This window comes from Chenopodium quinoa, unplaced genomic scaffold (genome assembly GCF_001683475.1).
Source record: "Chenopodium quinoa cultivar QQ74 unplaced genomic scaffold, ASM168347v1, whole genome shotgun sequence".
Taxonomy (NCBI): domain Eukaryota; kingdom Viridiplantae; phylum Streptophyta; class Magnoliopsida; order Caryophyllales; family Amaranthaceae; genus Chenopodium; species Chenopodium quinoa.
The window spans coordinates 1925945-1940614 of NW_018742484.1; the positions used below are offsets into that span (position 1 = coordinate 1925945).

Genomic DNA, 14670 nt, shown 5'->3' on the forward strand with positions numbered 1-14670 from the left:
ATGTATGTTGACTAGTGCACAAGGATTCCATTCTGTAGGTGTTCAATTTGTAACCCTAAGCAACACTTAGTTTTTCCAAGATCTTTCATATCAAATTCTTTCTTAAAGCACTCTATTGTTATTGAAATCTTCTCAGGAGTTCTAATAATATTCAAATCATCAACATATACTGCAATTATGACATGTCCTGATACAAATCTCTTTACAAAAATACATGGGCATATAGGGTCATTCTTATACCCTTCTCTCAACAAATACTTACTGAGACGATTATACCATTTTCTCCCTGATTGTTTCAATCCATATAGAGATCTATTCAATTTGATTAAGTACTGTTCTCGAGAACCTGCATTTGCTGCTTCCTGCAGTTTAAATCCTTCTGGGAGTTTCATGTAAATGTCATTATCTAGTGGGCCATATAAGTAAGCTGTGACTACATCTATCAAGCATAAATCAAGTCCTTCTCTTATTGCTAGATTGATTAGAAATCTAAAAGTAGTTGCATCCACCACAAGAGAGTATGTCTCCTCATAATGAATACCGGGTCTTTGTGAGAATCCTTGTACAACTAATCGGGCCTTATATCTTACAATATCACCATTTTCATTTCTTTTTAGTACAAAGACCCATTTTTATCCCACTAGTATCATACCTTCAGATGTACGGACTACAAGTCCAAATACTTCTCTTTTTTTGAGAGATTTCAATTCAGTTTCAATTGCTTCTTTCCATTTTGGCCAATCGCTTCTTTGTCTACATTCATCAATGGATTTTGGCTCATGATCCTCATCATCATTCATGACATCTAATGCCACATTTCATGCAAAAACATCATCGACGTCGATTTGGTTTCGGTTCCATGTAATTCCAAACATGAAAAAATTTGTTGAAATTTCTTCATTGTCAGGTACCTGAATATCTCTTTCCATCATGTCTAAGATCTCTCTGGATATCCTTCAAAATTAATAACTTCCTTGGTCTGTCCATTATCAATTATTGCTCCTTTTCTTTTTCGACGATTTTTATCTTTGGAATCGATGGGTCTACCACGCTTCAGGCGTGCTTAAGAATCATTTCCAACTTGAACTTGTCCTTCTGGGACATCAATCTTAATCGGAGCATTTTCAGCTGGTATAAGTGACTTTGTTACTTTCTTTGGGTTAGTAAAAAGGATAAATTTCTCTTTACTCACCTAAATTAAAGTTACCCTTACTACGCTCACCAATAGTTAATCTTTAATCAATTGAAAGTTACCCAATAAGTACCACAAAATTAATTTAAAATTACCCAATAAGCACAAAAAAACTTGGTGAGAAAGTTTACCTAGTAACATTTATCGTTTCGCTTTATTATGAATAAATCTTCTATTATGGAGTTTCAATATACCTATTGATATAATAATATGATATATTGTACTCACCATCTAGCTATAGAAATTAATATGTACTTGACGATTATCACAATTTCGATTGTTGTAATTGGAATATGAAGAAATGAAATATGTTCTGTGTTTTAGTTATGTTCTTATAGTATATATGCTGATTTCAAATAAACCTATAAATATATAGTTGTGATTAATCTGAGATAATCGTTTTAATATCTAGAAGATTATACACGACGTGTTAATATCTATGCAAATAAGCACAAGAGTATTATAAAAAATGAGTGCACAACGCATATTATAATGCATGCACTGAAATGCACTATCTAATTTGCACCACACAATTAAACTCTAGTCTTAAGTTAACAAGACATTTTATATGCCTTATCAGGAACCCGTTACATCCAGTCAACCTGACAATCCTTTTTATTTTAAAAAAACAAAGCCTAGTTTAAATGTCATATTAGACATATTTTCGAACCATTTTATAGATGATAAGAAGGATCGGATGACAAATCAATATCCTAGTTGATAGAGTACGTATATAAATCGATTTTGAGTTTTAACCATAAGCTTAACCTTTTAGTTGATTTGGAACTTTAGCATGATATCAAGAGCTAATGTGACACAAAGGTCACAGGTTCAAATCCCATTCACCCCTACTTTCAAGTGGAATATTGCTCATTGATGTATTAAATGTTAATATGTTATACTACACATGTAATTAATAAAACAATAATACCAAACTGATCCTTAAGGTCCTTTTTGGTTAGGATGGATTCCTATGTTTGCTTCTAAAAATTAAATGGGATTTGAAAGGAAATTAAATGAAGGGAAATGGAATGAAAGCTACCTTCGCGAAATCTTCCCCATCCTTTCCTCCCAAAATTGGAGGAATTTGGAAGGAAAGAAAGAAATTAAATCTATCAAGCTTAAAATTAGTTTTCCCTTCTCTTTCCATCCTTTTCTTTCCTTCCCTTTTCTTCCTTTCCTTTCCCTTCCCTTCCTTTTTCTTTCTTTCCTTACTAATATAAAACCAAACAAAGCCAAAATCAGCTCATCTTCACACTTTCTGGTCGTCTCCCCAGCAAAAGCTAACTGGCATCCCCGACAAAGCAAACCTACGGTTGGTTGTAACCCAAATTATGTAATGCTCTTCCAAATATATTTTCCTCCTAAATCATTCACTTTTAGGGCATGTTTGGATTATGGGAGATGTATATTAAGGTAATAAAAGTCAAACTAAACAAAATGAAAGTGAAAATAGGGAAGGAGGAGATAGTGATGGTGTGATTGTTAGAAAAATTATGTAGTAATAGTGTGGTATGAGGTGAACAAAGAGACTCATTTGGGGGTAAAAGTTACACTAGGGGGAGGGTGGGTAACTATTACCCTCATTATGAGGGTAATAATTCCTCCATCTCTCTCTCTTTTCCCAATGGCACAATTACCTTATTTCATTTGTAAACACCATGTGCCTCGTACAATAACACCTCTAATTACTTATATTTTTTCAAGTTTGACTTTTATTACCCCTTTAATATATTACCCCTTTATTTGTTGCTATACATGAATGTAAAATAGTACGGAACAAAAAAGATATTTTCGAATTTACGTAAGAATTTAGGGCTCCATTTGTTTTCACGGAAACATTATCTAAGAAATAATTTTACCATTTTTATTTCTATTATTTGGTCACCCAAGCTTTCTAATAACAATTACCAGCCATTACCATTAGGTAATGCATGATTAGAAGGCTTGGGTAACAATACCATTACCTAAGGGTAACAATTAACATTATTACTTAAGGGTAATAATTACCATTACCATTACCTAAGGGTACAAATGTACAATTACCATTACCTAAGGTAATGGTTTCCACCCATTTGTTACCACCTCTATAAAAGCTAAGGTAACAATACCCTTACTCTCCTCAAACAAAAATAAAGAGAACTATGTTTAAGTGATTCATTTTCATGTTTAAACCAAACAAATGAAAAGGAAACGGTTTATGATTCCTTTCCTTCTATTTATTCATTTTCTTTCCATTCCATTTCTAATATTCATACCAAACACCCCGACCCTAATAGTGTTTTGTTCATGTGAAATTATGCATTCTTTTTATTTCATGCGGTGATCTAACTCAAGTTATTTCTTTTGTGTAAGATTTTTTTTGTTTTTTTTTTCTCTAGACTTATACCTCAAGCCTATGAGGTTAAGAAATTGCGAGAGAGGGCAGTGATGTATAACTTGTACCAAATCTTTATTATGATAGTGTTTATATCCACTTTGCAACTGTGATTCAACTATCATTTTAATCTTTAGATTAAGTTAATTCTTTGACATGGTATCAAGAGGTAGTGTGGTAATAAGATCATATCACATGTTTAAATCTGATTTAACCCATTCCTCATTTTCAAAGTGGAGTATTTAGCTTTTCATATGAGGAGAGTTATATTGTCTTTAACCAACAACTTAAATAATTTTTTGGTTAGTTGAATTGTTATATATTTTGAATAATTTCATATTTTTGACACTTTATATTTACTAAAATAAACGAAGTACGGTCTATAAATTAGAGAATATTTATACATTCATTGATTCATACTCAAAAACATACAATAGCAACTATGTATAGTCGTGAAGACATATAATAGCATAAAACATTAAAGATTATTCTTTAATTCATACCCCAACGACAACAAACGAAATTGAGATGATCCTCTGAGGAGTAAATCAATAACGTAAAAGTACATATTATAGTACATATTAGATGACTAATAGCTAGATTATGATGAGTACAGTATATGATATAATCATTAGGTATACTGAAACTCTAAACTAGCTAATTTATTCTTACACAAAACGACCAAGTTAGGACATGGTAAGGGACATATTTGAAAACTTTGAAGAGTAAGCTAGCTAGCTAGAGCAGTACCACCCTTGGCTTAGTTGGCTAGCTAGTAATAAGCATATCGTATCGATTTATCAAAAGACAGGACACTTGTATTGAGTAGGATTGTTAAATCCACAGGCATTAACGACGGTGACAAGCTCCTTGTTAAGGAGGTCATTGCCAGTAAGGCCCCCAAGGCCACCGAGGACACCGCCAAGGGCGTTAAGGAGGCCACCAAGGGTGCTTCCGAGAGGAGTGTTTTTAAGGCTAGTGCAAAGGCATAGACCAAGATCAGCATCGGCTATACCTTGAATGAGTTCACAACATTCAGTCCTGGATTGGCTACCAAACTCGGCAGTCACCAAACTATCGGCAATGTTGACACACGCATTTAGGTCAGGGCAAGTAGAGGCATTTGTTGACACAAATGCAAAGATGGCTAGGTTAACCATCATAAAAGCGACGGCGGATTTGGAGGCCATTTTGTATGATTCTTGAAATTGAAGGGCTAATAAGGGTTTTGATTATGCTTAAGCTATTCAAGTATTAGAGAGAATGTGTTTGTTGGTTTGAGATGTGATGGAAGAGCTGCATTTCGTGGTTATTTATAGATTGCATGAAAGGGTGATTTGGTAATTTTGTACTGAGTGTAAATTGCTTTATTAATGTCTAATTATATTACTACTACGTACTAAGTACGTACTTCGTATTAGAGAGCATATTAAGGTATGTACCTTGCAAATTGAGTTTCCTTTAATTTAGATCTGCTGATTAAGAATCGAGTAAGCTCATAGGACATCACGCACATATGTATTTGTGCAAATACTTTTACAGTAATCTTTTAATCGCCATGTATTCTTTTGAGAGAACGAAGTTTATTGCAGATTAAGGCTCTGTTCATTTCACTTTAAAAAAAAATATTTAGTAAAAATAATTTTATTTCAGTAAAAATAATTTCATTTCAGCAAAAATATTTTCAATCCAAGAAAAATATATTTAGTTCAGTAAAAATGATTTCAGTTCAATAAAAATCAGTAACTTTGAAAAAGAAATATAACAGTGAATCAGTAAAAATATTTTTTAGTTTAGCAAAAATAATTTCAATTCAGTAAAAATAATTTCAATTCAGTAAAAATAATTTAAGTTCAGCAAAAATAATTTCAATTCAGTATGAATTATTTAAGTTCAATATAAATAAGGTGAAATGAATAGGGCCTTATTGTAACATTAATTTGTTTAGATTATAATTCTCTGAATCTCTTCCTTCAGTACATACATACGTCTACTTTTTTTTTTTTTTCTTCTTCCCTCTTTATATTTCTCCTCTCCTAAAATGTTAATTATCCCTTACATTGCAATTAAAAAAATAAATTATTACGAAGCATTAAGTAGACATCATATGGCATATCCCATGCATATCATGCTAGGGAGCTTCCTATCTTATTAAGTTATGAGGTCACTAATTAATTAAGGATTGGCTCAATAATTCTAGTGTTTGCCGGTAATGTAGTTCAATTATTCATTAAGCACGTACATACATATATACCATTTGTACTGTTAAGGCCATCTGGCCATGTAGTTTCCTAGCTTCTTAAGTAAAGGAATGTACGAAATAAAGGCTCAATTTTAGGGGTGGTTTAATCAAGGTTCATATTACTCATCCTTTAGTTTATCTAGATGGGGTGACTCGTGATTTCTTTTATAATAATCAAAGTGTAAATTTTGTGTATAAATTTTAAGGTTGTATCTCGTTAAGTCAATAACATGTTCAACATGATTGACTGGGTTTGAAGATATGTGGTGGTATTAGATAAAAATTGAAATGAATATAAATTGATCCAGCATAATAAAGGTTTTTTTTTTTCTTCATATGTGCGTCAAATCAATGAATAATACAGACAAACATATTTCTACTTTAAACACATGAAGAGCAAGTGAGAACGACCAAAATATTAAAGTAGGTTGTATTACATCATTCAATTTCCATTTAAAAAAATTATTAGATATTATCTATAAAAGCTCCATCTTGGCGCACCTATATATTGTTATTATAACTTAGAGGTGATAAAAGACACCCCGCCATGGTTTACTATCACTTGGCTAATGACATGGCGCCATAACATAAAACACATTGATAAAGATTTTGTTCTCACTTCACACATAATGAGCAAAGTATTGTACATGAACCGGCGACCTCATGTTCGTCCTGTTCAATAAGTGAAGCTCATATGATCACGGTTGTCGTCTAGATCTTCACCTAGCTAAGAGATCTCTGACCTGGAGGTCTGTCCAAAGGAGGTCTCTTAGGCCTATTTGGATAACAAAATCAAGAGTGGTATAACATTCAAAGATTAATACAAATGTAGTGCTCAATTAAGTCAGTATACACTGCAATGTGATCATACTTCAATGAACTTAGCTTAACATGCCATGGGAGTATGGGACGACCACATTGCCCCTGTATACCAATTATCAAAAGAAATAAATATGCATGTATTACTCCCCCGTCCCATATTATAGTTCTTGTTTTAATAATTTGGAGATCCAAAATGTTATTCCTTTTTCTATTTTTGGATAGTATTTAAAAACTATTATACCTTTATTTTTTTAACTTTATTCATTGTATTTCCTATATTACACTTGAATTTCCCACTTATTTTGTACTTTTTTCCACTTTCTCTCTCTAACTTTTATCAATAATTATACAGAAAAATTAACAAAAATAATCCCAACTTTCGCCGATTCGATCCAAATAATCCCAACTTTGGATTATTTTTAAATAATCCGAACATTGGGGGGTATTCGCTTTAAACGTTCCCAACCGATCAGCGAACCTGTTATATCAGGTTACGGAGACACGTGACACCACAAGATGGGTTGATTTTTTTTTTTTAAAAAAAAGAAAAACTTAAAAAAAATTAAAATGAAAGTAAAAAAAGACAAGCCACTGACAACCCTCAATACCGCTGGTGTTAGCTGCTTCTGGAGCCTCCAACCACCACCGCTGACCTTCCCTCACGCCGGCGCCGACTTCCAGACCATCCTTCCCTCACGCCACGCCAGCGCTTCCTTCCTGCTTTCCCCTAAATTGCCTAACCTCAACCGCAAATAAACTAGAAACCATAAAAAAAAAAAAAAAAAGAAACCAGCCCACCACACAAACCCCCCAAATCGGTGCACCCCCACCCTCGGAACCCTTACGCTAGGGTTCTGAGGGTGGGGGAGCGCTGATTTGGGGGGTTTGTGCAGTGGGCTGGGTTTTTCTTTAAGTGTTTCGGGTTTACATTTGGAGGTTCACGATGGGGGTTTTGGGGGAAAAGGCCACTCTAAGGAACTGGCAAGGGCCGAGGAGGAAGAATTGGTGTTCCAATATGGACCATGGCTGCGTGCAACTCCAACGAAGAAATCAAAGTTCAACCTGTTTGAGAGGGAGAAGGAGAAAAAATGGAGAGAAAATCTAAATGCCTGCTCCTTTATTAAGCCGAAAGGTTTCAATGACCCAGGTGTTATCAAATTAGGGCCTCCAGGGGCTACTCGAAAATTACTATTTGATTCACCAAAGACCTCCAATGATTGTAATATGCATGAACCTATATACACTGCTAGAGTAGTGCTAGGCAAGTTCGCTTGATGCCTGAAAAAGCTGAAGGAACCTCAATGTTGGTCTTACGACCTAAGAGTATTGATCTGCACAATGTAGAAGTTCCAGTCCAGACTAGCAACTCGGTGGAGGGATATATTAATGAGAGTATGCCTGACTATACCCATGTCTAGCAAAATTGTTGTACCTGCTACAAACCCACCCCCCGCAGCACCTCCCTTGACAGCATTGATACCAGGCATGTCATGCACATTGATTAGGCCGAGAATATGAAAGGTGTTGAAGGCCACAAAATAAAAGAGGGAGGGTGGAAGAGGAAGGATAAAGCTGCTATATTACGTAGCAAGTAAACCACTAATGCGACAAAAAGCTTGACAAACTCAAGGAACCACAAAAGAAGTGTAGTGGTGGACCATTTGAGCAGCGAGAAGGTGAAGCTAGTTGACTCTTTGTCCGGAGACGGAATAAATCAAGTAGAGGGTGTTGGTCACAACCAACCCCTCGAAAAACAATGAATGCTTTATGTTGGAATGTTCGAGGACTTGGCAATCCTCGAGCAGTTGGCGCACTTCGAAAATGGTGTGCTTCTCTTACCCCTAATCTTGTTTTCTTTCCGAAACTAAAATTAATAAATTTGCTTCAGAGAATGTTAAACATAGATTAGGCTTTGATTGTGCTTTTGGTGTGAATAGTATTGGTCTCTCTGGTGGCTTATGTTTGTACTAGAATAATAGCATTGTAGACTTTGTGCTTATTTCTTTCTCTGATCATCATATTTGTGGAAAAGTAATGGAAGGAGATATTTTTAGATATTTTATTGGAATTTATGGTTGGTCGGCTACTGCCGAAAAATACAAAACCTGGCTTCTTATTAAATATCTTTGTGATAAGCTTGATGGCCCGATTCTTTTTGGAGGCGACTTTAATGAAATTCTTAGTATAGAGGAGAAGGAAGGGGGCGCTGATTCTAAGCGCAGAGCTATTGGTGATTTTTGTGATGTTCTTGATGAATGCAGCTTGCCAAAACTTGGCTTCGAGGGTTATTGGTACACATGGGAAAAAGGCGTCTCTTCTAATACCATTGTTCGAGAGAGACTTGACCATTGCTGTGGCAACGAAGTGTGGTTTTCTTTATTCCCAAACTCTTTTGTAGAACATTTTATTCATTTCAAATCGAACCATACTCCCATTAGAGTAAGGCAGAAGCGTCCCAAGCAAAAAAGGAAAAGAAGAAAAAAATCTTTTAAGTTTGGAACGACATGGCTTCTTGACATGGAATGTGATGAGAAGGTTGTACGACAGACTTGGAATGATACAGAGGGATTCTTGATGCTTGATCGGCTAGGTCGTTTGCTTGGTTCTCTGAGAAGTTGGAGTGGTAAAAAATTTATGAACTTCAACAAAAAAATTGATGATCTTGAACAAGAGTTCAAAGCTGTACAAGAGGGTGCGATGTCAGAAACCAACATTCGGCTTGGTGTGGAGATCGAGAGAAATCTTGAAGAGGTGTATGAGAAACAGGAGGCCGACTTATTGGTATCTGAGATCGAGGTTGGCGGAGATTAAAGACGAGGAATAGAACACGAAGTACTTTCATCATAAGGCATCCCAAGGAAAAAAGAAGAATGAAATTGTGGGTTTTCTTAATGATATAGGAGAATGGTGTACTGATGGGGATGATATCGAAGGAATAGTGCAAAGTTACTACTCTAAACTTTTTGCTGCGGGTCTACAATCCGAGGCATCTTGTGCTGAGGTTCTTGTTATCATCACCCTGTCTATCACTAGTGAAGTTAATGAGTAGCTCCTACGGCCTTTCACGAAAAAACACATCTATGCAGCGATTTGTGATATGCACCCATGCAAAGCTCCCGAGCCTGACGGTCTTCATGCAATATTTTACCAAAAATTCTGGCACATTATTCGGGGCGATTTTATTACTATTGTATGCAACATTCTTTATGGTCGATGTTCTCCAGCAGACTTTAATTGCACTAATATTATCCTGATACCTAAGGTAAAAGCTCCCCGTAGTATGTCAGAATTTAGACCGATAGCTCTCTGCAACGTATTGTAAGGGTTGCCTCAAAAGATATTGTGATGCGTCTGAAATCTATCCTTCCTGATATTATCTCTGAAAATCAAAGTGCCTTTATTCCGGGGAGATTGATTACGGACAATGCCCTTATAGCTCTGGAATTGTTTCACTCTATGAAAAAGAGAAGTAAAGGGTGGAAGAGGACGATTGCTTTGAAACTGGATATGAGCAAGGCCTATGATAGGGTGGAGTGGTCTTTTTTGGAGAAATTGTTGCTAAAATTGGGGTTTGCGAATTCTTGGGTGAAAATCATCATGAGCTTCGTATTGACGGTTTCCTACTCTTTTGTTATTAATGGTACGGTGAGTGGTGACGTCAAACCCTCTAGGGGGTTAAGGCAAGGCGATCCGCTCTCTTCTTATTTATTCATCATCATTGTTGATGCATTCTCTAGCCTTCTTTCCAAGGCTGTGTCGCAGGGTGAAATTCATGGAGCTCGTGCTAGCCGGAATGGTCCTAAAATTTCCCATCTTTTCTTTGTTGATGATAGTTTTATTTTTGCTAGAGCCAACCGAAGAGGATGCTCAAAGATAGTTGATATACTCAACAAATATGAAGCAGCTTCCGGACAGAAAATTAAGTATGAAAAATTGGAGGTCTCTTTTAGCAAAGGCGTTTGTGAATCGGTGCAAAAAGATCTTGTGGAATTTTTGGGCATGAGACTTGTTAATGAACATGGGAAGTACCTTGGTATACCAACCATTGTTGGGAGATCGAAGAAAGCCGTGTTTAGCGCTCTCAAAGATAGAATCTGGAAGAAATTGCAAGGGTGGAAGGAGAAACTTTTGTCTCGAGCGGGGAAGGAAACTCTTATAAAAGCTATCATTCAAGTGATTCCATCATAAATTATGGGAGTTTACCGTATTTTAACTTCAATTATCGATGAAATAAAATCCCTAACTGCAAAATTTTGGTGGGGTCACTCAAATAATCGTCGGAAAGTCCATTAGGTAATGGGAAACTCTTTGTAACCCGAAAATGCTTGGTGGCCTTGGCTTTTGGGATATGGCTGTATTTAACGAGGCCATCTTGGTAAGCAGGCATGGCGCCTCATCTCTTGCCCCGAGTCACTTTTGAGCAGAAGAAATATTTTCCCAAAAGTGATTTTTTAAGCTTTTCTTTGGGTCTCTCTTGCAGGAGTATCTGGGGCTCAAAGCCTTGGTGATGGAAGGTCTCATTTGGCATGTTGGGAACGGATGCAACATAAATATCTAGGAGGATTCATGGGTAGCAGATGAAAATGGCTCAAAAATTCTGTCTCCTCGAACAGACGAGGTAAACTTTGTGAACGACCTCATCGATTTTGAGGCCATGGATTGGAATCATGAGCTTGTGGCTAGAATCTTCAATGAGCGCGACACCAAGTGCATTCTCTCAATCTCTCTCAACCTGAGATCCACGAAAGACTGCATTACGTGGGTCTTCTCTAACAATGACCTATATTCTGTGAAGACCGTATACATGCTGGGCAAGTCTTGCAATCTTGACCTCTTTCACCATGCTTGGATTAACTTGTGGAAGCTCAAAACTAACCCAAAAGTGAGGCACCTACTATGGCGTGCTTGTACTAGCTCACTCCCTGTCCGCTCTCTCCTCAAACATAGACACATGAGTGATGATGATAAGTGCCCCTGGTGTTTGATTGAAATTGAGACGCTCAGCAACACTTTTTTTCTCCTGCATTGCTATTCGTGACTTGTGGGATGCAGCCAACTGTAAGAAGCTTTTGAGGGTGGATGAATTCCTTGACTTCAAGGACCTGATTGAAGCTTGGGGCAGCGAGAATGTGAAGACACAACAGCGAGGTGCTGCGCTTCTTTGGTTAATCTGGGAGCGTCGTAACAACAAGGTCTTCAACAACAAAGAAACTTCTCACAATTATGTTCTTATGCGTATGGCAAATCTGGTTGAAGACTATGATAAGTATGCTGCAAGAATTTATGGCTGCAAAACCCCCAAGCTTCCCAAAAGCCCGAAAATCTAGAAACCTCCCACGCAAGGCAGCATCAAGGTAAATTGTGATGCAGCTTTAAATATTGATCTTGGTCTTGTTTGCTGGTGTTAGAAGATACAAGGCCTTCTGGTCTGCTAAGCTTGCAGAGTGCAAGGCAGCAATTTATGCAGTTCGTTTGGCTAAGCAACATGGTCTCAAAAACATCATTCTTGAGTCTGACAACAGCACCATCATCTCTAGACTCTCGAAGGATTCTACTTATCTCTCGGACTTGGATTCGTTGCTTGATGATATCTTGGACACTTGCTCTTTCTTTGCTTTTATTTCTTGGTCTCATGTTAAGCGGGAAGGAAATTTTGTTGCTCACCATTTAGCTCGTATCATTCCTTATGGTGTTGAACAGATTTGGACAAATTGTTGTCCTAATGATATTTCTCCTTATGTACTTATGGACAATTTGTCCAACAATGAATGAAATTGCTTCCCAACTTTTCCTTAAATATATATATATATATATATATATATATATATATATATATATATATAGAAAAGAAGGGTAATATTGGAAAGATAAAATATGTTGTAAATTATATTATCCTGCATTTAGTACCTACCTTTTTAAAATGTAGTAGTAATATATTTTAGGATATTTTTCATAAGGTTAATTATAGTTTAGTATTCAAAATTTTGTAAGTTTTAAAATGAGATATTAATATATATTTCTAGATGAAATAAATAAATGCTTCCTATATTTGATCTTGGCCCCCTTAATGTAAAATTTCTGGTTATGCCACTGCCAACTTTACACCCTAATATGAATTCAGTGTAAATTAGCAAGGCTAATTGAAACTGCAAATGATTTAATAATCATTAAAATGGTTCGAATCTCGTAAATTATGGCAAAAATCAATTTTTTATGAGGGATTTAATGGTTTAAAATTTAATTTAAGGCTTTATTTATGGGTAGATTATAAAGTTTAAATAATTTAGGGTAAAATACTTAATTATAGCTTTTATTTGGTGTTTTGATTAACAAATTGAATTGTTGTCCTAATGACATTTCTCCTTATGTACTTATGGACAATTTGATCAACAATGAATGAAATTGCTTCCTAGCTTTTTCTCAAAAAAAAAAAAGGGTTATTAAGGTGAAATGTAGCAGGTTAAGAGAAGGGTATTTTTTTTTATTTTTATTTTTATTTATTTTTATTTTTTTATTACTAGAGAAAAGAAGATTAATGTTGGAAAGATAAAATATGTTGTACATTATATTATCCTGCATTTAGGTAAAACTATACCTGCATTTAGTACCTCCCTTTTTAAAATGTAGCAGTAATATATTTTAGGATAATTTTCATAAGGTTTATTATAGCTTAGTATTCAAAATTTTATAAGTTGTACAATAAGATATTAAAAAATATTTCTAGATGAAATAAATAAATGCTTTCTATATTTGATCTTGGTCCCCTTAATGTAAAATTTCTGGTTATGCCAATGCCAACTTTATACTCTAATATGAATTCAGTGTAAATTAGCAAGGCTAATTGAAACTGCTAATAATTTAATAATCATTAAAATGGTTCGAATCTTGTAAATTATGGCAAAAATCAATTTTTTATGAGGGATTTAATGGTTTAAAATTTAATTTAAGGCTTTATTTACTATGGGTAGATTATAAAGTTTAAATAATTTAGGGTAAAATACTTAATTTTAGCTTTTGTTTGGTGTTTTGATTAACAAATTGAATTTTGACATTAAGTTGTTTAAAATGGGGTTTGAAATTTCTTTCAAAAAAAAAATAAAATGAATGGGATTTGAAATAACTGAATATGGATCTCGTTAATATAATTTGACGTAATCTGTCATAAGATAGGATAGTGATACCCAAACAAAAACTCAATTAAAGGCATTTATTTACATATATATTAAAGATTAAAGTATAAGGTATTTAATTTGTTCACAAAATTTGAAACTTACTCCATCATACAAAAGTCACATGGATTTACGTGATTTAATAGATGAGACTTAACCCAAAGATGAGAGATTCAATGTGGCTTAATTTGGCGATCACCCAATGGCAATATTAATAACATAAAGAAACCCTAATAGTAAGTTAAATCACAACCTAACAATTAACCTAATAGTCATTAGATCATGAAAATCGGAAACAAAACAAACTTAACAAAGCCGCCGACAAATTTACATTGTGGCTTGATCTCTAATACGGATAGATGTTCCAAAATTTAACAGAAGTTGACAGAAAAACAACATAGGTGACAATTCTTAAGTGAATTATAAGCCTAAACACAAATTATATTTCTCATCTCATAGAGTTCTTTAACCTCTCTAATGTCATAATTACGCTATGAGAATTATATTCTAAAACGGCTCATTGGGCTATTATATTAGATTCAAAGAGTCTCCTAACCCTAGCCTTGGTGACTTCTTGTGTGTTTCTAGAACCTCACATGGCGTGGTTGTTAGAAATTTCTCCATGATTTTTTAGTTGACATATTTTGATATCTGACACCATTTACAAACTTTATTTTGACTAGCTTTGGTGATTTTTAAGTACTACGAAGTATAAAACATAGTCATGTCATGTGTGATTTTGTTAGAATCGTCTCAATGTATATTTTATTAATATCAAGTTTTCTTTATTTTTCCTTGTCTCTATTGAGTGATTAGTCAGTAAAGTTATGCGTTGGCAAACGTGATAGGATTAAAGAAACGTGTCAAC

The 14670-nt window shown here is 34.9% G+C and overlaps 1 protein-coding gene across 1 annotated transcript; it reads right to left on the reverse strand.

The window, feature by feature from the left end:
* Positions 1–4369: 4369 nt before the first annotated feature.
* Positions 4370–4759, reverse strand: LOC110719743 (hydrophobic seed protein-like). Its single transcript, XM_021898734.1, has one exon. The coding sequence runs from the start codon at positions 4757–4759 to the stop codon at positions 4370–4372; it is 390 nt and encodes a 129-aa protein (XP_021754426.1).
* Positions 4760–14670: the final 9911 nt, after the last annotated feature.

What these genes read in the sequence shown, in the direction of transcription:
- LOC110719743 (XM_021898734.1), bottom strand. Translation starts at nt 4,759, where the DNA reads ATGGCCTCCAAATCCGCCGTCGCTTTTATGATGGTTAACCTAGCCATC.